Consider the following 23,654-nt stretch of genomic DNA (forward strand, 5'->3'; position numbering starts at 1 on the left):
AAGGGCGGTGACTTCACCGCTCTGGTAAGCCGGCTCGCCGTATGCGTTACAGGAGTCGCCACTGAGAGATATAAAGTCACAATTCTGAGTTTTTAAGTCACAATTCTGAGTTTTTAAGTCACAGTTCTGAGTTTTTAAGTCACAGTTCTGAGTTTTTAAGTCGCAATTCTGAGATATGAAGTCGCAATTCTGAGTTTTAATTCTGAGTTTTTAAGTCGCAATTCTGAAATATAAAGTCGCAATTGCGAGATATATAGTCGGAATTGCGAGATACCACAGAGCGTTTTTTTTTTACACCCTGGCGGAAACGGGCTTCCATACTGGAGGTTAGTTTATCAGCCTCCAAAAATCTTAAAAAATCAAATAGTTTAAAAAGACAAAAGCACATGTATTCAGTGTCATTTCCCCTTCAGGTGCACAGTGTTAGAGACTTTAGAGCTTTCAAAATCTTTCTGTCCTTGTTACTTAAGCAGACCCTTGGTCATGATTATTGTGACATCATTAAACGTTTATTTTCATATGTCATCAAAGTTTGAAAATAAACATTTTTGTAGTATCTAGATCTTAATGGAAGTGTGAGGTCTGAAGTGCACTTCTTAGTTTTTGCATTTGGAGACAGAATCCTTTCTGAAGAAATGCAGGTGAAGATATTGCTTGTATTATTATTAAAATGTATTATTGTATTTGAAGAAAATGGCACAATGCATTTCATGGCAGTAGAAAGAGTATTGAGTTGATTTTATCTTTTGGAATCATCACATGAAGACTTGTCAAATACAATATTCTAATATTAATACTTTTCTGATTAATAATATAAAGACAAAATAATGAGAATGAGACCAATTTAAAGCCGTGTCCAATGTGTTGGATGATGCTACAGGGGATGAGAGTATCAATTCTCCCTGTGGCTGCAGTGTTGAAGATGAAAGAGGTGAAGACAGTAATAATCCAGGAACATCAACGTCCACCACTTTAAACTGTCTGATTCACTGTTTTCCTGCTTGGTCATTTGTAAGCTCCTTGATTTCTCCTTTCTTTCTTTTATAAAAATGTATTTTTTTTATTACAGAGTGCTACTGTATATTATTATTATTGATATTACTTCATGCTCTATTGGAAATGTAGCAGGGGTCTGTGTGATATTAACTGGTCCTGTAAGACAAGACAGCTCCTTTCCTGGCTTGATGCCACAGAGGAACTTGAAAGGCTGGGCTAAATGGGCTACAACACAAGTCACCCAGGGTTAATACTGCAGATATCCACTGTGCTGGGCTGGTGCCCATTCCGGACACTGACGTCCCACTCCCCGGCCAATGTCCTTCCCAGGACCCCTCTGAAGACACGGAGTGGAATGACATCCTGAGGAGATTCGGGATTATCCCTCCAAAGGAGGAGCCCCCTGATGAAAGTGAAGGACTGCCTTCAGGAGACGAGGATGGTAAGATCCCTGTTGGGAAAAGAGCAGACAGGTGTTCTGGGCATCAGCAGGACGGCCAGGTCCTGCACAGTGCTATTGACCAGAGGACCGCTGTGTCCCACGGGACACATAGTACCCCGGGGTGAGGAACAAAGCATGAGACGTTACTTTTTGCTTCTACTTTGGAATGCAAAAAAAAACAACTGCATTGGGAGTTTCTATACATCTGAGTCACAGAAACCACAGGACAATATCACTGACAACAGTTACCAGTGTGGAGGAGTGGTTTGCTCTCCGACTGCAGGGCTGTGGGACGTGTTGCTGTACCTCAGAACACAGTACTTCTCTCAGATCGCTCCTGTGTTCCCTAGCGCTATTATCCATGTGATAAAGAGCCCTCGACAGGAATCAGCCTGTTATCAAGTTAATACACCAATGAAGCTTTACACCAACTATTTTCTCGCATATCGATATACTGAATTAAGTGGTCTAGTTTTTGCAGGATATTGGTGCCACCTAGCGTGCAGCATTAGGGAGGTACAGTACTTCCATGTTACTGTTTCTGTCAGATCCTTAATTTAAATTTAAGATTAATTTTACTTTGGACCTGAAATGAAATATATCACTAAATAGAACCAGACTTCTTATATATTCATTATGCACTCAGTTACATCCCACCATGAGCAAAATGTGAAAAAATAGTTCATAGCAGGATGGTGGAAAATGTTACAGAACTCTTGTCATGTAGTTTCCAGTCCGCATGTACTGTAACCTTCCTAGACACCAGGCTTGAGGGCCTTCATGTTTCCTAATGCCCAGTTGTGAAGCTGCCTTTCGGAGCCTCGTTAGCAGACTCTCAGCACCTCGTCCTCCAGGTGTTCCTAGAGCCACTGGGCGTCTTGCTCTTGCGGTTCACAGGCAGTGAATATGAGCGGATGGGTTTGGCTGAGCTGGAGGAGGCCGAGGATGAGTTTTCTGAAGAGGACCAGCGAGCACTTGAGTCCTACAGGTGAGAGCAGAGCCCCAACACCCCAACATCCCAGCACCCCAGAGCCCCAGTACTGCAGAGTCCCAGAACCCCAGTGACCAAAAGTCCTAGAGCCCCAGAACCCAAGTGACCCAGATCCCCAGTACCCCAGTACCCCAATGACCCAATACCCCAGTTCCCTAGTACCCCAGTGATCCAGTACCCCAGTTCCCCAGTACCCCAATGACCCAGTACCCCAGTACCTAGTACCCCAGTGACCCAGTTCCCCAGTTCCCCAATGACCCAGTACCCTAGTACCCTAGTACCCTAGTACCCCAGTGACCCAGTGACCCAGTGACCCAGTTCCCCAGTACCCCAGTACCCCAGTGACCCAGTTCCTCAGTACCCCAGTGACCCAGTGACCCAGTGACCCAGTTCCCCAGTACCCCAGTACCCCAATGACCGGAGAAAAGGATGACAACCATGCCACAATGCCAAGAGAAAGCATGGTGGAGGCCCAGCCTGTGCTTGTTCCCATCACCCAGGCGCCGCCGCCTCGCGGAGTGGAGAGCGCGTGCAGGAGGCAGGCGTTTCGGCCAGCTGCGCGAGATCCAGGGCGACCAGTACGTGAGGGAGGTCACAGCTGCAGGGGAGCACCTGTGGGTGGTGCTGCATCTCTACAGGCCAGGGTGAGGCCACACACAGGACACGCATCTGTCGGGCAACAGCTCGTTTTTCTCCACAGCAGAAAACAGAGTGACGGGGCCATTGCACCGGGCGAGTTACCCCTCCTCTCTGTGTTAGTGCACAAGAGTCACAGGAAGGGTTGTGGTCTTTTAATAATAATTAATAACCCTTACATGGCGCTTTTCTGGACTCTCCACTCAAAGCGCTTCACAGGTCCTGGGGACCCCCCTCCACCACCAGTGTGCAGCCCCACCTGGATGATGCACCAGTACTCTCCCAGTGGGGAAGAGAGCAGAGTGATTTAGCCAAATCAGAGATGGGGATTATTAGGAGGCCATGAGTGGTAAGGGCCAATGGGACCAGGGTAATATACCCTACTCTTTTCAAGAAACTCTCTGGGATTTATAATGACTACAGAGAGCCAGGACCTCAGTTTTACATCTGAATCGAGGCACAGCGCCTTTTTACAGTATAGTGTCCTCGTCACTATACTGGGGCATTAGGACCCACACAGACTGCAGGGTGAGAGCGCCCCCTGCTGGCCCCACATCTTCCAGCAGCAACCTTAGTTTTTCCCAGGAGTCTCCCCTCCAGGCACTGACCAGGCTCACACTGCTGAGCTCCAGTGGGTTGCCAACTGTGAGCTGCAGGGGGATACAGCTGCTGGCTGGTTTTTTGGGGGAGATATCCGCTATTTAGAGAGTGGGGCTGCAGGTGCAAGGAGCCCGCCAGCGACCGGGACCGAGTCCAGGCAGGGGCAGGGTGAGCTGCACTCCTCTCACCTACAGCTCACAGAAACATTAATTAAACACTATTTTCTTATCTCCAGGTTAGAAAGAATCGGCACTGATGAGTGCATTTCAAACTGCAATGAAAGTAAAATGGACACAGTGTCTTGTAAAACCTCCATCACAAAATAGACAAAATCTCCAGGTGTCACAGAGCCCTGTTCTGTGATTCAGAATGAGGGAACAGAACTCCCAGTGAGGTGAAGTGGCCCTGTGACACTGTGAACAAGCCGGCTTGTGGACATCTCTTTAATCCAACTGAAAAATTGATCTCGACTTCCAGACGGTTTTGCCGACAAATACTACTTACTAGTTAACCCTGCATGCAGATCACATTAGAAACTTTCTGCAGTGAAATGTCTGCTGCACAGCCTGTATTTATTTGCTCGTACACACACAGTTCATCAGCCTTTACAGTGACTTGTGAGCAGGAAGGGCCACTTCATGTCCCAATTCTCTCACACTCTTGCTCTCTCCTGTGGCGAGACCAGGGCTTGGCAACAGTATGACACTCATACGGTCATTTCACAACGTTCCCGATTTTGTGCTTCATTCAGATTTTGTCAAATTTTTCTATACTGTCAATTAATTTATTTTGTTACCGAGATTTAATAACCGTTCTCAGAAACTGGGACTGCAGCTCCCGTTTCCTGTCGAGATATTGCAAGGTTTCTTTTCATCGCTAACGGAACCTTGCAGGACGTGTCAGGGTATGTCAGCTGCACCCTCGCCAACAGAAGCCAAAGAAAGAGCCAGAAACAGCCAGACGTGTGAGTCAGGAAGAGCAGCACCTGGGAAACAGGCAATGATGTCACTGATGTGAACACAGCTGTAAAGCGTGGCACTTACGACCTCCCTCAGCAGCAGAAGCTTGAGGCATGGTGCCATCTTGAGGTTATTATGCCACATAGCTGGAACAGGAAAAAATAAAACAGCACAGGAGATCGGAACAGGAGACCGGAACAGGAGTTAAATCTCTCTCCTTTCTGGCCCACTCCACGCTTGGGAGAATGGGTGAACTGATTAAGTAAGGGTTGTCTTGGAGAAGCTTCTGGATCCTGCCGGATTCTGGACTCAGAGGAGCTGGCCAGTCCTGAATCAATCACACCGCTAATGTGTGCTGTGTGTTATTATTGTTGATAAATCAAATAAGGGGCAGCACAGTGGCGCTGCGGTTAGTTCTGGACCTGGAGTGCTGTCTGCCTGGAGTTAGTATGTTCTCCCCGTGTTCATGTGGGTTTCCTCTGGACACTCCACAGCCCCAAGACATACTTACATTGACTTCTGGCAGGCAAAGGTGTGTCTGGGAGCTCGTCTCCCATCACTGGCCTGTCGTCTGCGCATGTGCTTTTACTCCAGACAGATGATCCGTTTAGAAACGAGTTTACTGTGAGCCACTATATACTAGTTACTTTACAATACCGGTTAATAATTATGACAGATCACATAGTCATATTTAATAAGTCATATATAATAACTCTATAAAAACATACAATAATTTAAAGGCTTTATGCATAACACATCTCCTGGATTTTTTCCTTTCATTGTCCACTTCCTGTTAGCAGCTGGTGGCGCTGCTGCAGTTCTGTCTGAGAGCCGTGCGCTCCTCTCTCCTTCCAGAATTCCGGTCTGCACGCGCCTCAATCACCACCTCGGCCGCCTGGCCCAGAGGTTCCCTGAGACCAAATTCCTGAGAATCGTGGCTGACAGCTGCATCCCAAATTACCCGGACAGGCACCTGCCCACCGTCTTCCTGTACAGGACCGGGCGGATCCACGCCAGCCTCATCGGCGAGGCCCAGTGTGGGGGCAGGAACATGCTGGAGGAGGGTGAGTGTCCGGCGAGCTGCCTCCATGAGAGCTTCCTGGGGAACAACAACAGCAACGATAACACTGGGTTTCACTTTATCACAGGTTCATTCTTAAATGTGGAATAGCTGTGGGTGTGCGCTTGTATGTCCTTAGTGACGTGAGACAGAGAGGAAAACTCTGCACCCTTGCTTTCTGTCCGAAGGGCAACAGGTCTGGGGTCCATGGTCGAGTCAGATTCTTCACCTCTTCCAGGTTCCTCAGTGTTATATCACCTAGCACGTCCATCTGATTAAACATCATGCTTCACGCTCACAGGGCCCCGGCTAGCTCTGCTGGTAGAGCAGGAGACTCATCACCTCAGGGTTGTGGGTTCCTGTCCCACGTCAGGCGCCAGGTCCTCCATGTTGGAGGTTGGGCACAAGGCTAGCAACCCTGTCCTGTAAAAACAGGATGGTGCTGCCCCTATGTGCCGGAATACTGATTCCATCACACTGACTATTCTGTGAGTAATCCAAGCAAAATACACCACTTGCAAAAATGAGGGGGGCAGTACAGAGCATGCTGGTATTGAAAGGCCGTGCCAGTGGAGCTGCCCTCGCAGCCGAACGCCCCGAACGGACTCCGCCAGCAGGGGGCAGTGAGTGGCTGGGCTTGAGGAGCCGGAGACAGACTCCCGTCTCCCGCTCCGGCTGAGCCATTCCCAGACCTCAGTCCGCAGGACTGGGCAGGTAAAGGCCTGCTGAAGAGAGGGTGGGATTGAAGCCTGCCTCCAGTGTGAGCAATACGCTGCTCTGGGGCACTGGAAGGCTCGTCTTAGGCGTCGCTTATTTTGTGCGAGCAGCGCAGCATGTCGTCTTGAGCGCAGTGCCTAAATCAATTATTCCTGTCTTGGTCCACTGAGTGCCGGACACAAACTGACCGCAGGCTGAAGTCATCTTTTCACAGAAGCAAGTAACATCCCGGGGTTTTGAGAGATCCTATCTTATCGAACATAATAACATCCATAAAAACACCAGCAGTCCCCTGTCAAGGCCAAGGCAATATGAACAGTGAATGTGCACAGACGATAATAATAATAATATGGGTAATAACATGATAGTTTTGGGGGGTTATTGCTTCATTAAATCCGTCACACTTGGTCATTGTCTGCAAAGCAACAAGTAATAGGTTTATTCCATGCTGAAAAGAGAAGAAAGAAAACACAACGTTTCGGCCATGGAGCCTTCTTCAGGAGTTAGTGTCATTATCACTAATGTTATTAGTCAGCCAGCAGCCATGTCACCCTGCAACTCACAACTGGCAACCCACTGAAGCTAAGCAGGTGTGAGCCTGGTCAGTACCTGGATGGGAGACCTCCTGGGAAAAACTAAGGTTGCTGCTGGAAGAGGTGTTAGTGGGGCCAGCAGGGGGCACTCACCCTGTGGTCCACGTGGGTCCTAATGCCCCAGTATAGTGATGGGGACACTATACTGTAAACAGGTGCCGTCCTTCGGATGAGACGTAAAACCGAGGTCCTGACTCTCTGTGGTCATTAAAAATCCCAGGGCGTTTCTCGAAAAGAGTAGGGGTGTAACCCCGGCGTCCTGGCCAAATTTCCCATTGGCCCTTACCAATCATGGCCTCCTAATAATCCCCCTCTATGAATTGGCTTCATTACTCTCTGCTCTCCTCCCCACTAATAGCTGATGTGTGGTGAGCGTTCTGGCGCACTATGGCTGCCGTCGCATCATCCAGGTGGATGCTGCACATTGGTGGTGGTGGAGGGGAGACCCCATTACCTGTAAAGCGCTTTGAGTGGAGTGTCCAGAAAAGCGCTATATAAGTGTAAGCAATTATTATAATTATTATTATTATTATCTGCTGCCTTGGAACTGAGACCTGTACAGACCCGAGCAGGATGCAGAGACCCACTGTGTCCACTAGATGGCAGGCGTTCTCCTCCCTCAGTGATCTAGGCTGCGCTCTTCCGTTCTGCCTCGCTATCTACTGTACCTGTGACCGCAGAGCTGTCACTAGACGTAGAAAGGACAAATCTCTATCAGCTCTTTCTGTCAGCAAGCATACGGTACCATGGCCACAGTTGGCAATATTCCAATATTTTCACTAAAGCATCTGTAAATATCAAAGGAGTTAATGCATCATCCAGGTGGGGCTGCACACTGGGGGTGGTGGAGGGGATCCCCATTACCTGTGAAGCTCTTTGAGTGTCCAGAAAAGAGCTATAAAATAAATAATAATAATTATTATGATTATTATGATTATTATTATTATTGCTCTGGTCTTGAAAGATTTTTCCTCACACCAGCGTGGACATGCTGTTCAGCTCCAGGATGTTGGGGATTCATGCCCTCTGTGCGCTATGTGCTCAGCACCCCGACACGAGACTCTGTTAACCTTGTTGAAGAATGTGAGCTATTCCCTGTGTGTGGTCATCGTTTTGCACACAGATTTCTAGTGGATTCAGTTTAATAACGGACGGGTGCTTATCGTCTGTGTTTTTGTTTTTACGTCGTGGTGCAGCTATTGATTTTCCTGATAATCATGTTTATTTTGATCTCCTTCCTGGTTGGCAGTTAAACTCCTAACTGCTATACCACCTGACCCTGGGAATATATCAGAAGGGTGTAAGTTCTGGCGCAGCACGGGGGTTCGATTCGGGCCCTGGGCTGCTGTCTGTGTGGAGTTTGCATGTTCTCCCTGTGTTCATGTGGGCTTCGTCTCGGTGCTCTGGTTTCCTCCCACGGTCCAAGGTATACTGGTAGGGTTATTGATTTCTGAGAAAGCTGTGTCTGTGTGTGTCCGGTGCCCGCCGCCCGCTGGGGTAGGATACGTTTGCTCCATGACCCTGGATTGGAAGAAATGATGAGAAAGACAGATGAATGTTTGGAAAATGACCTTAATTTCCCTCCATTCCTTGCTCCAGACCCTCTCAGCTATTCCTATCAGACTAATCTAAATGAACATCTCCGAAGTTGTAAAGTGCGAGCACCATAACAGAATAAGTATTCGTTCCCGTGTTTAGCCTTTACTCCGTGATCCTGCGCCTGAGGGTCTGTTGAGCCCGTGGAGCCTCTCTCCGGTGGGCTCGGCGTCAGGCTGTGCCGCTTGCCCTTCCAGATTTGGAGTGGATCCTGGCCGCGGTGGGGGCCGTTCCTGCGGAGCGCCCGGGGCCCCTCAGGGAGGACGCGGCGGCCATGCTGCTGTCCTCCATCCTCCACAGCTGCAGCCAGGGGCCGGGCCGCTCCTCCTGAGGGCCACAGCACTGACCGCAGACGCCAACGCAATAAACGGATTTTTTCCGCCCACACTTTGATTTCTCTGATGGCCTGCTCGGGGAGATTGACGGTATCAGCGCAGTGGGTGACACCTAGACACTCCACCCCCGGCTCTTCATTTTGTGGGGACATTTCCTTTAATATGAGCAATTCAAGCATGTAAATACATAAAATATTACAATTACTACAAGTTTCGTCCACAGAACTTTACTTCTCCCACTGTCTGCCAATAAACCTTTGCCTAGATACACTGAACACATGTGATCTTCAGAAAAAAAAAGTTTTCTCTGTAATACTCCATATGAAATCTTGTGATGTGACAGCTCTGTTAATATTTAAAAGTGCAACAGATTACTCTTTCAGGACGAGAGCCACGCACTGCCAGTTAAAAGCATTCCTCGAGAAAGACAAAACACAGTGCTTTCCTCTTCCGCTGTGCCTAGAAAATCCAACTGCTGAACTTGCAGCAGTCTGGAGAAGTAGGAAGAGTACAGCATTGCACTAAAACTTCAGTGCTTAAAATGTAGAGCTGGGTAACACCTGGAATTTATGCGAATTATTTAAGTGTCATACTGTGTGTCTGCGGGACAGAGACTGGGAAACTCCTAACAGAGCACAGAAACAGAATAAAAGGCTGCATTGTTCTTGCTCAGATACAAAAACGGTAGCGACGCGTCGAGAGAAGGTAGGATTTATTGCCAAGTTGTACATTAAGAATCAATCAGGTACTGTATGTGCTATCTGTTAAAGAGGTTAATTAACATCATAGCTATAAATACCAAACTAATCTAAATCACCATTTCCTAAGTAATAAAGTAAGAGCACCATAACGAAATAAATATTCACATATTTAGCCTTCCAATGTTTCCTTTAATTAATTATTCTGCTGTTAATTATCTGTTCAACCTGTTGAGCCTATTTCTGATGTTTCGTTGTTAATCAATTTTTATGGGCATTCGGAACCTTAACTTCGCTAGAGCTTCCAGAGGTCAGCGTCTGAAATGTATTTCGTCTCGGGCGAGGACACTGGGCTCTTGGAAAATTTCTCTACCCACGGTGGCCAGCACAGAAGCTGCGCAGCTTCGTCCTCCGCTCACTGACTCTTTCAACAGAAGAAAGGGAACCGCTGGGCAGATCTGTGAGGAATCCCCAAAAATAAAGCCAAGAGAAACACTGGGAGAGAAAAAGAATTCGCTATCATTGTGCTTAGCATGCAAAACAGCCTGGCTTAGCTGCAGCAGTCTCAGTGGAATTAAAGGTAGGTCACATCCCATAATGCTCTGGTGTAGCTTCTTTGAATTGCTTAACCACTGTTGTGCCAGATGGATTTTCCCCACCGTGTGAAGTTTAAATTAATCTCCTTGAAGGCTGAAAACTGAGGAGATCTCAAACGATCTTTTGTGTTGGTTAATTTATTAATGGCTTTTTAAATTCCAGATCAGCATCGATAACAGTACACATCGATTTATCTTTTCATTTCAGTTTCCGTTAAGTTCTGAACCTTCAGCCTTAATTTGCTCACTGGCATCATATCCATTCCCAAATATATACATTTACTGTATATATATATACATATGGTACATGGCAATGATGATATCATGTATCTCTGTCCAATGGCAAGGGTAAAGTGGTCTTGCTGGAAAATGAGTGGTTCTCTCATCATTACAGGGTTAAAAAATTAAAACTGCACTTTCCTAAAGAAAGGCTGCTTTGAAAAGGCTTGTAGCTGGACAGACACGTGCTTTGTCATTAATCTGTGACATACGATGCCAGGGAAAAGCTTTTGAAGGTTTAGTGTCAACAACATCTATTAAGGCTGTGTAACAGCAGGCGGTATACAGTATTGTAATACTGCTCCAGGTTACTGGGGCTGTTTCCCTCTGTGATTCCTGCGTGATTCCTGTATGATTCCCTTTGTGATTCCTTGTGCGAGTCCTGTGATTCCCTGAGTGAATCCCTCTGTGATTCCGTGTGATTCCGTGATTCCTGCATGATTCCTGCATGATTCCTGTGTGATTCCCTGTGTGATTCCTTGTGTGATTCCCTGTGTGATTCCATGTGATTCCTTGTGTGAGTCCTGTGATTCCCTAAGTGATTCCGTGTGATTCCCAGTGCGATTCCTGTGATTCTCTTGTGATTTCTGTGCAATTCCGTGTGATTCCATTTGATTCCCTGCGTGATTCCTATGCGATTCCCAGTGCAATGCCCTGCGTGAATCCTGAGCGATGCCTGTGTGATTTTTCTGTGATTATTGTGTGTATAATTTACATAATTATTATATTAATTATATGATTCCCTAATGTTATTTCCTGTGTGATTATATTATGAAATATTCCATTCTATTTTTTATTTTTTCTCTTTTGTTACTGAATGATCCCAATGTATTTGGCCATTATCACCAGGTGTCTAGAATATCGTTCTCTTTCTCTCGTATGTGGAGCGCATCACATACTGCAGTCTGTACATGGGTGTCTCAGACATTCCTCATGTCTGCTCTTTTTATTCAGTGCTTTTCCTTCTTCATGCAGAAAGAAGGTAACAATTGTTCTGTGATCTTCTACTGAAATATGAAATATTGCTGAAATAGTAGTCATGTTTTTTCAAGCTTGCAGTACACCCTGATGGATCTGTATTTTGTAGCATGAAAAGCAGCCATTTAGCTGCGTGGATATTTCGTTTTATGGCAGCGCAGGACAGAATGATTGAGGTTGATGATGAGGAACGCCTGTCAATGAGTCAATTAGATTTGACAGGTAAGTGTGATGGATTGGCTATTAAAACACTTCACTGCCTACCTGTGTCTGGTTTACCTCGAGACCAGGTCTCTGCAGACTCTGATAAGCGTGAATTAAAGACGACTGAGGGGCGGGCCTCGAGCTTCGTCACTCGAAGCGAGATGTATCAGAGACAGTGGAAGGCGAAGTGACCGTGGGGAGGCTTTGAAGACTGTGAACTGTGAGCTGGTTACAGGGAGGATCTCATGCTGTGTGATGGAGGCCACATGTGCCCAGCGTAACCTGGCACTGAGTCGGCTGCTAATCGCAGGACTGTGATGACATCACCCGGGCTTCACAAACCCCCCCGCGGCTGTCCCAGGCCAGAGCCCGAACTCGAAGGCAGCAGCGGGAGACGAGGCTGCTCGACCCTGCTGCGCTCTGAAAGCCCCTCCTCTGCTGTCCAGAGCCAGGCCCTCCTGCAGTCCGGGAGCCAGGTGCAGGAGGGATGACAGCACAGCCGCACCGAGCCGCCATCACCGCCCAACCAGCCACCTGTGCTGAGCCCCGGCGCCCCTCCTCTGCACCGCCCCCACCCTGGGCTCCCTCAGTCTGACTGGGGTTCCAGTGTCCTCGTGCTCTCGCCAGGCAGACAGAGCCAAACGCCTCACCGAGTAAACCAAACACTCGCAAAGCATCCCGTCCTTGAGTGTTGTTGCCCCTAGAGAAATGTATTATTATAACGTTTGATCTGAAGTATTAATGAAATTAATATTGAAATTAAATATTAATAATATAATTGAATTCAAAATATTTAAATTAATTAGACTCTAGAGATACACAGTGATGTACTTGTTTGTCCTAGTTAGTTCTTCACATTCACAGAGACCTTAACAAAGAAACAAATCAGTTCTTTGGCCACAGCAATGTAATTATTAAATCCACCTATTCCTCATGCTAGTATGATATGTATGCAAAGTAAGGCATGAGAATCTTATTACAGCTCCAACAGGTGTCTGTTCCTTAGCATGTGGGCGGTAGCTATGAACATTTAAAAAAATATACCAAACCCCGACTGAAGGAAATAACTTTAAAATACGATTTCGACCTGTCTGATTATATAGTTTAACTTTAGAAAAGGTTTGCATGAAATTAAGGAAGACTCCTTTCTTGCGACTCAAAGCTATTTTTCAGAGGTAGCTGCAGAATCTCATCTGAGAGAAAGGAAATTAAAATATTATGTCTAAACCTTCAGGGTACCTAAACTGGGACAGGGGGGTCATGAAAATCAAAGTTCGCCTTTACTGGCACAGAATATGAAGTAAAAGGTGTACAGTAGCTTAATAAAGCACCCACTCAGAAGCTTGTGGTTCAGGTCCCACTGTTAAAGAAGTTTTAAAACAGAACAAAGCGTGGAAAACGATCGCGAAGGGATTCGTGGTTCTGAATCCCTCAAACGTGTTTGTTGGTGATTTTAAAGACCGAAGTCCGAGGAGACGGAGATAATTCACGTGCTTTCCAAATCTTGGTCATCGAGACAAAATGCGGAGAAATGACGATTATATGATGATGATGATGATGATGATGATAAGAGTGAGTGAACATTTCTTCACGTAATTAGCAAAGGGTTCACAGCCCCCTAGGGACACAAAAGCAAGCAATTTTTATTTCACCGGAATGGAAATCAGAGAACGTGTTCCAGGCTCGTCCGGGGAGGAAGGCTCACGGCACAGGACAGCTGTCCAGCCCGCCGCTCCGCCTTCGTGCAGAACAGAGAACTCCGGGCGGACCTACAGTATTTGACCAAACACTCCCAGACCGTAGGGTTATTGGACGAGCTGACCACGGCGGCTGACCCCGCCCCCCTGCCCGCACAGTCAAGTTCGGTTGCGCGGCGCGTCTGACCTGATTGGCGTGACGCCAGCCCGGCGAGCGGCGCGGGGAGGCCGGGCCGTGACACGCGCTCGGGGGCGGGGCCTGCGGCTCGCGAAGCGCTGTTCTTCTTTTAAGGGGGGTGGACGTGTAGTGTTCAGGCTGTCTTTAATAACACCCGAATTACAAAACAACAAGTTCTACACATTGCATTTCGCACTACAGGAGGGTCGTTAGCAGGGTTTAAGTGGCGGCTCTGTGGCTCAGGATCTGCTCCTGTGGCTGGAAGGTTGCCGGTTCAAATCCCGCAGCCGGCAGAGGAATCCTACTCTGTTGGGCCCCTGAGCAAGGCCCTTAACCCCAGCTGCTCCAGGGGTGCCGTATGAATGGCTGACCCTGCGCTCTGACCCCCAGCTTCTCTCCCCGTCTGTGTGTCTCATGGAGAGCAAGCAGGGGTATGCGAAAAAACAAATTCCTAATATGAGAAATTGTATATGGCCACTAAAGTGATCTTATTTAAGATCAGGGAAGAATTGTAAGCTAACAACAACAACAACAGCGACATAATAATAAACTTTGTTTTTATATAGTGCCTTTAAACGACGTGGCTTATCAAAGTGCTTTACAGAACAACAACAAAAAACAATGAGAGGAGACAGTGGATGTTAAATAAAAGCCTCGAAACACTTTTCAGTCCAGATGTGAAAGAGCTCAGGGCACGTGACTCTCTGAGATCCCTGGGGATGGAGTTCCAGAGTTGTGGAGCGCAGCAGGAGAGGACCCTGTTACCCCTAGAGTGTAGACGGGCTTGGGGGACAGACGGGAGACCAGTCTAGAGGAGTGAAGGCAGTGAGGTGGGGAGTACGGTGATAATAAGAGCTCAGACAGGTACTGAGGTGCCGAGCCATGCAGAGCCTTGTAGGTGAGCAGGAGGATTTTGACGTCGACACAGAACCTGACAGGAAGCCAGTGCAGGGACTCCAGGACAGGAGTAATGTGATCACTCGCACTAGACCTGGGCAGGATTCTGGCTGCCGAATTCTGGACATACTGGAGTTTGTTCGGTGTGGATTTAGACACCCCAGCGAGGAGAATGTTACCCCAGTCAAGACGAGAACAAAACCAGAGCTGTTGCCCAGCTTGTCATCAACAGTTAGTGATAACACAGGACACAGCCTGGCAATATTTCTGAGGTGAACGAATGATATTTTGACAACATGTTACACATGTGGGTCAGATGTCAAGCCTGGATTAAATATCACACCCACGTTCTTCAATTTTGATTGAAACTCAAGTACAGTACCATCCACAGATAGGGTTACAGCACTGGCTTTATGTAGCCAGACTTCAGTCTTGTCGCAGGTCAGATGAAGGAAAGTGTGAGTCATCCACGTTTTTTAATGTCAGAGATGCAATTAAGCAGAGCAGAGACTGTAGATCTGAGTATCGTCAGCATAGAAATGAAAATTTAGACCGTGCAATCCGAGGTTCAATGAGCATCGTAGTTGATTGGAATATTTTTAGCAACTACAGCATTGCACAAAGCCAATAACTTGCTTTGTGGGTGTCTTGTGTCAGGGGGGTGTACCATTGTGGTGCGTATGAATCCCACATTCTTGTCTTTTACTGTACCAGAAGGCTACACAGCGACAAACCCAGAAACCCCCCCCCCGCCGGCGGAACTCCTTACGCGCCCACGTGAAGGGATTGCCCGTGCACGCGCTTCGAGAGGGGCGGGCGCCTCCCAGCGCTCGCCCGCGCTGCGCGCTCCCGGCGCCGGCGCGCATGCGCTCCGCGGAGCCCCAGGCAGGCCTGCTGTTTGTGTGACTCCGGCTCAGCCCGGCGCGGCCATCTGAACCAAAACAACAAGCAGGAGGGGAGAGCCGGAGAGCCGCGGAGCCGCGGAGCGCAAGCGGGTAAGGCGGCCGGTCCGAGGCGGGGGGGCGCGGGCCGCTGCGGGGCGGGAGGGCAGGTGGTGGGGGGGGCCGCCGGGGCTGCTCGGGCAGCGGGGGGCGCCGGGGCCTGGTGACCCACATTCGTGCTGCCGAGCGAGGGGGCTGGCTGCGCGGCGGCCCGGCGCGGAGACGAGCCGGCTGGGTTTTGGACCACATTTTGTTTGGTTGTCGTGGTGGTGTTGTCCCTCCCCCCGATTCTCCTTTTCCGTACCCCCCCTTAACGCTACACTCCCCTGCCCCCCCCGCCGCAGCCCGACCCGCCGGGAGCCGGGGCTGAGTGCTGTCAGGGGCTGCTCTGCGCACACACGGCCGCCGCTCCCGCCTCCTCCGTTTTTATAACACGGGGGGGCGGCCGGCTGTGCACCTGTGACCCTCGCCTGTCCGCGTATTTATTTCTCCTCCCGGCGCGCCGGGTGCCAGTCGGGGGTGGTGTGACTGTGCCACCTGTGGCTGGGCTCGAACCCGAGTGCGCTGGGCTGGGGTGGGTGTGTGCGGCTTGGGTGCCTTCCCTGTTGGAATGCCGGACGGGCAGCGTTTCGCCCGGCCTGTCGTCGGATGGGAGCCGTGCCCCCCCCCCCTGGTGTCGTGAGTCCTGACCTCGTCCTGATCCCGGGGCCGGTTTGAGCTCCTGCGGAGGTCAGTCTCTTCGCACGGAAGGGGGCAGGAACTGGCCAGCGGGGAATGGGGGTCAGTAGGTCGGGTTTCACCTGCGCGAGTGGACCGCAGCCGTACTGGGCCAGAGGCGAGGTCAACGTCAGATCGGTCACAGATGGGCAGTTTTCAGCCCCCCCCACCAAAAGAACGTCTAGTTTTTTTTTGTTTTTCCATTCTAGTTGCATTCCTGGAGATAAAAAGGCCCCTCTTTGCTCGCCTCTTGTTTGCGTTTGCTGAACGCATCAGCATCAGCATTAGCCTGTGGTGCTCTTGGCGTCAGGAGGAGGGGTGTCTTATCCAGCGGAAGGCTTTCGCTGTGTCTCGGTGGTCGACCACCTTCTGGCACGAGCATCCTAGCAGGAATTATACTTCTTTAACGGGGCATGGTAATTTAAGTCTTCGTGTGTGCACCTACTCGAGTGTTCAGACTGCTAAGGCAAGAAATAGAGGAAAATTTGATCATTTTGCCTCCCTTAAGATGAAATAGCTGGTGATGGCTCTCATCAATGATGAGAATAATAATATTTAAGTGTGTTTTCCAGAAAAGCACTATATAAAGCACGTTACAGGTAATGGGGATCCCCTCCACCACCAGTGTGCAGCCCCACCTGGATGATGTGACAGCAGCCAGAGTGCACCAGTATGCTCACCACACACCAGCTCTCACTGGGGAGGTGAAGAGAGGGTTTGAGGCCAGTTCAGAGATGGGGATTATGAGGAGGCTGTGATGGGTAAAGGCCAGAGGGAGAATTTGGCCTGGACGCCGGGGTTACACCCCTACTCTTTTCGAGAAACGCCCTGGGATTTTTAATGACCACATAGAGTCAGGACCTCAGTTTTACGTCTCATCCGAAGGACGGCACCTCTTTACAATACAGTGTCTCCATCACTATACTGGGGCATTAGGACCAACACAGACTGCAGGGTAAGCGCCCCCTGCTGGCCCCACTAACACCTCTTCCAGCAGCAGCCTCAGCTCTCCCAGGAGTCTCCCCTCCAGGTCCTGACCAGGCTCACACTGCTGGGCTCCAGTGGGCGGCCAGCTGGAAGCTTCAGGGGGATACAGCTACTGGGGTGGTGGTGGGGTCAGGCATGGCCTCAGTTTGAGGGGTGCAGGGTGCAGCAGATGGACCAGAGATTGTCAGGTACCCCCGGGTCAAGTCCTATGACCCGCATCACGCTGAGGGTGACATTTCAAGGGCAGCTGCAGTCCTGATTTCTCAGACCGCTTATTAAGTCTCGGTTACGTCATTGAAAATACGTTCACAGTCGTTCTAGAAAAAAAATGACAACTTCCGAATTAAACACAAAATCATGGACTTTCTGAAAGTACTGTAAATCGCCATGTTGTCTCAAACTCTTGTGGCCGTTCCTGCTCGCTGCTCACTGTGATGACTGATTCACTGTGATGCACAAGCGAATAAGTACTGTTTGTGCAGCAGACACTTCACTGCAGAGATGTTCCAACGTGATCTGCATGCAGAGTTAACAAATAAGTAGTATTTGTCGGCAAAACCGTCTGGAAGTCAAGAGCAGTATTTCTGTTGGATTAAAGAGACGTATTCACAAGCCTGTTTGATTACAATGTCATAGGTCTGCTATCACCGGAAGTTTTGTTGCCTTGTTTTGAATCTCAGGACGTGGCACTGTGCCGAAATTTTGTCTAGTTTGTGATGTAAACTCGAGATTTTACAAGTTACTGTGTACATTTTAATTTCATTGCAGCTTGAAATACACTCATCAACGCAGATTCTTTCTAACCCCGAAGAATGAAAATAGCTGTTCCCCTTTAAGGCCTCTAAATGCCTTAAAACTAGCTTTACAAGGTTATGTCAGTGGACACAAAAACATGTTTGTGTCACGCTGACTGAAATATTCAGAGTAGCACCAATACCGAAGTGCTCAGATCCAGTGCCGTGTCCAATGTAAATAAAGCATGAATATCCCCCGGTTTGGTGTATATTTGGGATGCCATCTGTCCTCTGTGTTGAATACACAGCCTTAGGGGACAGTTCACAGGGCCACTTGATCTGTGACCCCAGTGTGACACTCACAAGGAGCTGCTGACAGCAGTTTGAGATGACAGGAGCGATCAGTGTGATAAGAAGCTGGTGCCTCCTTCTGGGCTGCTCCAGGCGAATGATTGGTGGGTGGCTCCACAGGGGGCGGGCCTGTAGGCGGGGCTCCTCAAGGCAGCCTCTGCTTTGCCCCGCCCTCCCTCGGCATCCTGGTGCGGGTGTGCAGGGTACAGCACTGGAGCAGGGTCTCGCCGGCCCTGTCCAGGAGCGGCACGGAACCGCGGGCTTCCAGGGGTCCTGGCCATCTGCGGAAATCCAGCCTACTGGGCTGCATCTGTGTAGCCTGAGGTCATGACGAGTGGGATTCGGACATGGAGATGGGCCCTGGGTGGGGTGTCAGGCTGTCGTGCATGCTGGGACGGGTTGGATGGGGGAGCACTGCCCCAGCTGGAGGATGAGAAGAGCAAGACAGTCAGACACAGAACTGCGCTGCTGCGGCCCGGTCTTCTCTGGCACAGGTCTTAGTCTGGACAGAAACTGCAGCTGGGCGCAGGTGGGTGAGAAATTAAAAGCTTTCAACACGGACCTCAGTGTTCACCTCTGGCCTTGGACCTTACCCAGTAAAATAGTAAAATTATCCATTGTAAAAAGTTGAAAAGCATTGCCATTGGGTTAGTTATGTCATATACTCAGGCACCTCAGCTGGAATATGGGACTGCACATTGTTCGTGGATCGATTCTTTAGCATTTATCTGCAGTGTCGTGTGTTGTTTTGTGTCCCCGCCCAGCCTGGAATGGCCACCTGTAGGCCTGGCCCACTGGTAATCACCTTCACCAGTTGAGCCTCTCAGAATATTAGTTGGCTTCCGCAGAAAAATCAAATTAAATGTATATGTACAATATCTATACAATATCTATTATAATGACTTTTGAAGCATGTTTAAACTCACTTTATTTTGGTTTATTTCCTCAAACCGGGATTTTTCCGATGCCCCAGACTGGTTAGTTGTCACGTGAGTTTGCCCTATATTCTGGTCCGAAAGTGTTTCTGCTGTTCTGAGGGCAGTGGATCTCGGCACAGTCAGTCCTGAAACACGATGTTCATCTGTTGCTGTTGCGCCAGTAATCAGATCATTTTTACTGTGTTGTCCCTTTATGTTATAACCGAGGAGGGAAATAGAAAGCAATGATCATGGTTCAGAAAGTCCAGACATTCAGGCAAAGATAAAAAAAATAAATGCATTTTTCCTGTTAGCGGGGAAAAAAAAAAACTTTTCTGGAATGTAAACCTTGCCAAATAGTGGTTGCTCTAATGCCATGGCCAGTCATGAGCCTGTGCTAAACTCTACTCGGTCACAGAGCTGCATCAGAGCCTGTAGTTGAGAAGCAAGCAGCAGGACTCTCTAGTCAAGCTTGACCAGAGTGGGGTAGTCTGGGTGTCTGTGGGCGAGAGTGGGGCAGTCTGGGTGTCTGTGGGCGAGAGTGGAGCAGTCTGGGTGTCTGTGGGCGAGAGTGGGGCAGTCTGGGTTTTCTGTGGGCGAGAGTGGGGCAGTCTGGGTTTTCTGTGGGTGCGAGTGGGGCAGTCTGGGTGTCTGTGGGTGCGAGTGGGGCAGTCTGGGTGTCTGTGGGTGAGAGTGGGGCAGTCTGGGTGTTGTACATGAGCAACACGTCAGATGTCAGCAGAACATGCTTAGCTTCTCTTCGTCTGTCCTATCCCTTATCCCTTCTGTCCTCTCTTCTCGTGGAAAATAACTTTTAAGGTTGTGTAGCATCTTCCTCCCTTTTGCTTTTGGCTTCTCGTTCGTTTTTGAGCAGCTTTTCCCCTCTCGTCCTGGACTCGCCACTGGACTGGTTGTGGGTTCGAGTCCCGGGCACCGCACTGCTGTGGTGCCCCTGAGCAAAGCGCTTCACCCTTCGAAATACCTGGCTGGCCCATGGGGTGCAAACGTCAAGCCGCCCGTTAAAGAAGCATCAGTAACTCGTGGTACGCTCGCACCTGCTCCAGGGTTCCTGTGCCCAAGGTGCTTGCTTAGGAGCAAGTAAAGGTTTATTCCTGCTGAAATAGAAGAAACGCAGCGTTTCGGCTGGAGCACTTGGGGTGAAGGGCCTTGCTCAGCAGCCCAATGGAGTTGGATTACTCTTCCGGCTGCGGGATTTGAACCGGCAACCTTCCAGCCACAGAGCCACCGCTCCACCCCTAGTCTCCCTAGCTAGTCTCGTAGCACGCGTTCCTATATCACACAGTATGGGACTACACAGTAGCCCTTGTGTCCAGCGTTCTTCCAATCCATTTCAAACCAGTTCTGTATGGTTATAAAATACCTTATAAAATACTGCAGAAAAGTTGTGTGCAAAGTTCACAGAGACCCTCTGAGCACACAATACTCTCGGTTACTCTGGCAGCTTGGTGACTTCAGCAGATCAAAAGCTGGCTACCCCCTTGAAGAATACGGTGCAGCAGCTGGGCCGCAGGGATGGCTTCTGTCTACAGCTCTTCCTCTAGACGCGTTTGAAATCTGCAGGACTTATGACCGATGCACTTCAAGAAGTGTCTCCTCGTGTGCCTGCCCGCGTGCGGGTTGAAGCTGTTGTGTCGGTGTCCTGCGTGGGTGTGCCGATTCCGAGTCCTGATCCGCTCCCGGCTCTGCCGCGGGGATTAGCGGCGGGCGGTCTGACACGGAATCGCGGGCGGCTGCATGAATCCGTGGAGATGTAGGTGACCCACATCACGGGGCCAGCACGCTGGGTCGCCTCTCCCTGCCTCTCCCCCGGATTCCCGCACCTCGCTCGCCATCTGCTCCGGCTCAGCTGCTGCTCGGGGCTGCTGCTGTCAGACTTGGCGAGATAAGGACTCCGGCGTGCGCTTCTCCTTTTTTGCTGGCGCGCGCTCTTGACGAATGACGATTCTTCTGATTTTAGATCTTTGACGCTTTTGCTCTTTTTTTTTCGTCACGTCCTGGGAGCCGCCAGGTGAAAGCTCTGGGTGGGCAGATAGGTCCCCTGCCCCTGGATGGGGTCAAGCGGGGGGTTTAACCGCTGCAAGAGCGAGGAGCCCGGCGCGAGCTGGGACGTCCGAGCTGCCCTCCGGCGGGTCGGGGAAGGGGTCGTGACCTCGGGCGGCTGTGTGAGAGGCTGGCAGCCACGCCCCCCCGTCAGCCTCTAAGCCTCTCTCACGCCGTTGGCATGCGACCCGTCTCCTTAAATCCAGATGCTCTGCCCAAACTTGCCACTGGAACGAGCTTCGGGATTTTGAACCGGCAAACAGAGAAAACGAACCTAACGTCATACCTAGAGAATGAGGCGCAGCTGTTTTATCACTTTCAGGCATGTTGGGAAAACACGCCGGGTTTTTCTCTCCGTCTGCTCGAGTAATGTTTTATTCCCCAGTGGAGGAGGAGAAGTCCTATTGGGAATTCTGCAGAGTAGATTTTATGATGGACCCGAGCATGCATTTGGGTCTAAAATGGAGTGTTGCTCGGGTGTGTGAATCGGGCTCCTTTACCTCAGTCAGGGGTTCTCAGTCAGGCAGGACAAGAAGTGACGATCCTGTAGAAGGGATGGGGAGAATCCCACCCTTCCTGAGTGGACTGTGAGGCTCAAGCCAAATTTAAAGGCATTGCAGAGGAATTGGCACCTCCAGAAGAGAACCAGCAGGTCCAGTTCAGTAAAAAATTCTCATTAACGAGTCCGCGTGCTTAGCGTTTTGGCCATGAAAGGTTGTTTTGGGATCCATCTCCGCCGAGCTCCAGTGTCCTGCTCGGCAGGGGAGGAATGGAGTGGGCCGGTCAGGATAAGTTCTCCGAACTTTTCCGAGAAGAGAAGTTTAATTGGCATGGAAATGCCAGCCACACACAGGCTAGCAATTAGTTATACATCTGGTGAGGCTGCTGCTGGTGCTGTAATCGGTCTGGGCTTGAACGATATAAACTCTGAGTAATTAGGTAGCAGAAACACTGCTGCCACAGGCCATCCTCAGGAGTCTCCTTGGTATTGCAGGAGACTCAAAAGTCTGGGAGAGATTAAAAACTATAATCTCTTCTTCAAGAGATGAGGGTATTTTCTGAGATTCTTACCGTCCGTGGGCAGTGATAGATGCAGTAAGCATTATGATCTGTCGTTCCTGTATTCAGAGCCACTACATGTATATCCCTGACCTGCCCTGTGTCCGGCTGCTCCTCTCTGGCCTGATTCCTGAGCAGCAGTATCTTCTCTGCAACACCGTGACAAACTCTGTGCACAGTGTTTTCTAGATTAGGCTTAACCAGTGCGTTATACAGCTAATTAGAAATTAATACGTAGAATTTCTACAAATATTAGTAGAAGTGATAGTAAAATTAAGGCATAGCAGATCTGCAGGCATTTTTGTTTCCTGTAAGTTAATGTAAAAAATGTTCAATGTAGGTTATTTGGTAAATATATTAAAAATAGAGAGTTGCATTCATTTGTTTCTTTGGTTGTTTAATTCAAGTGAATTAAATGATATCTCATCAGTACAAATTCAGCTGCTGATACTTGGTTTTGTGTGAAGGTTTTTCTGGTACTTTTAATAATCCTTCATTAAAAAAAGTAACGAGAAAGAAGTTACCTTTGTATCTTTGTAGTAATCCATTGCATTTCATGAAAAGAATGAGGCATTTATAGGTTACTGACGAACGTCATCCGATTGCAGTCACTAGGTGCTGTCGATCATGTAAATATTCCTGAGCACTTTTATAATAAAGGAGCAAAATCAAGGGGGAAAAATGGAAGCACTGCATGAACGTTTACAGGGGCGTTTCAGACCAGGTCAGGACCGTCATGCCCCCTGAAAGGTAGAATACAGTAGGAGCCAGAAGTGGCTGGTTTGTTAGGAAAATAAAATGCCCACGACAGCGCAGGGGCTTATTCAGCATCGCTTAATGCTTCCTAGCAAGACTCGTCTAACCATGAAGATGCAGCCGGTGAGACAGCGGGAGAAGTTGTGGCTCCTTGCAGATGTGGAGGGGAGGAGTGAGACGCTGATTAAAAACAGGCGTGCCTGTCCTCTTCACGAGGGCGTGACGGTGGCCGGAGTGCACTGGCCTCGGGTCTGTTCCCCCCTTGTCGCCGATGGCAGGAGTCTGCTGCTCTCGTAGTAAAAGCAGATGGTTTGAATGTGAGATCTCTTCGTCCCAGAGGGCTGGTGGGGTGGCGCTTGAGTTTTGTGCGGTTTTTTAACGCGAGTAAGGTAACAAGAAATGCCTTTTGTTAAACGTCCCGTCCGTTCGGCTCCGAAATCGCGTTCGTGGTCCTTGGCCCATCGCTTAATAACGGCGAGTGGGCTGCAGGACCGGCCTGTGCATCGCACAGCCAGCGTGCGCGCGCGGGAGGGGAGCGTGTGAGCAGGCGGAGGGGGGGCTGTTCTCAAGCGGTCTCATGTGAAACTGGGGCACTTCATGTTGATCATGAAAGGATGATTCGATAACCTGACCTCCACATTCAGACTTCTTTCTTTCCGTGTGCTGTGAGCGGCTTTCT

The 23,654-nt window shown here is 49.3% G+C and overlaps 2 protein-coding genes across 11 annotated transcripts in view; both read left to right on the forward strand.

Moving 5' to 3' along the window:
* The first annotated feature begins 551 nt into the window (after nucleotides 1-551).
* LOC102696765 (phosducin-like protein 2) lies at nucleotides 552-8,975 on the forward strand. Of its 2 annotated transcripts, none has more exons than XM_015345412.2 (6): nucleotides 552-641; nucleotides 1,327-1,438; nucleotides 2,336-2,426; nucleotides 2,930-3,073; nucleotides 5,480-5,688; nucleotides 8,788-8,975. In XM_015345412.2, the coding sequence occupies exons 1-6, from the start codon at nucleotides 636-638 to the stop codon at nucleotides 8,919-8,921; spliced, it is 696 nt and encodes a 231-aa protein (XP_015200898.2). In that variant the 5' UTR covers nucleotides 552-635; the 3' UTR covers nucleotides 8,922-8,975. The 2 variants fall into 2 exon arrangements, with proteins under 2 accessions (XP_015200898.2, XP_015200899.2); XM_015345413.2 differs by having other exon boundaries at nucleotides 5,621-5,688.
* Nucleotides 8,976-15,275: 6,300 nt separating this feature from the next.
* clocka (clock circadian regulator a) overlaps nucleotides 15,276-23,654 on the forward strand; it is a 54,870-nt gene continuing 46,491 nt past the window's right edge. For 6 of the 9 annotated variants that reach the window (XM_069193782.1, XM_069193777.1, XM_069193783.1 and 3 more), the window contains exon 1: nucleotides 15,277-15,447. The gene's annotated coding sequence lies outside the window, so the exon portion shown is untranslated. Of the gene's footprint in view, nucleotides 15,448-23,654 lie in introns of all 9 variants that reach the window. The other 3 variants (XM_069193793.1, XM_069193796.1, XM_069193798.1) reach the window with 1 other exon arrangement.

The sequence above is a fragment of the Lepisosteus oculatus genome, chromosome 1 (assembly GCF_040954835.1).
Source record: "Lepisosteus oculatus isolate fLepOcu1 chromosome 1, fLepOcu1.hap2, whole genome shotgun sequence".
Taxonomy (NCBI): Eukaryota; Metazoa; Chordata; class Actinopteri; order Semionotiformes; family Lepisosteidae; genus Lepisosteus; species Lepisosteus oculatus.

Excerpts from the sequence above, each read along its gene's own strand:
- LOC102696765 (XM_015345412.2), top strand. Across the intron at positions 3,074-5,479 it reads CTGCATCTCTACAGGCCAGG|AATTCCGGTCTGCACGCGCC; the intron begins GTGAGGCCACAC and ends CTCTCCTTCCAG. Across the intron at positions 5,689-8,787 it reads CAGGAACATGCTGGAGGAGG|ATTTGGAGTGGATCCTGGCC; the intron begins GTGAGTGTCCGG and ends TTGCCCTTCCAG.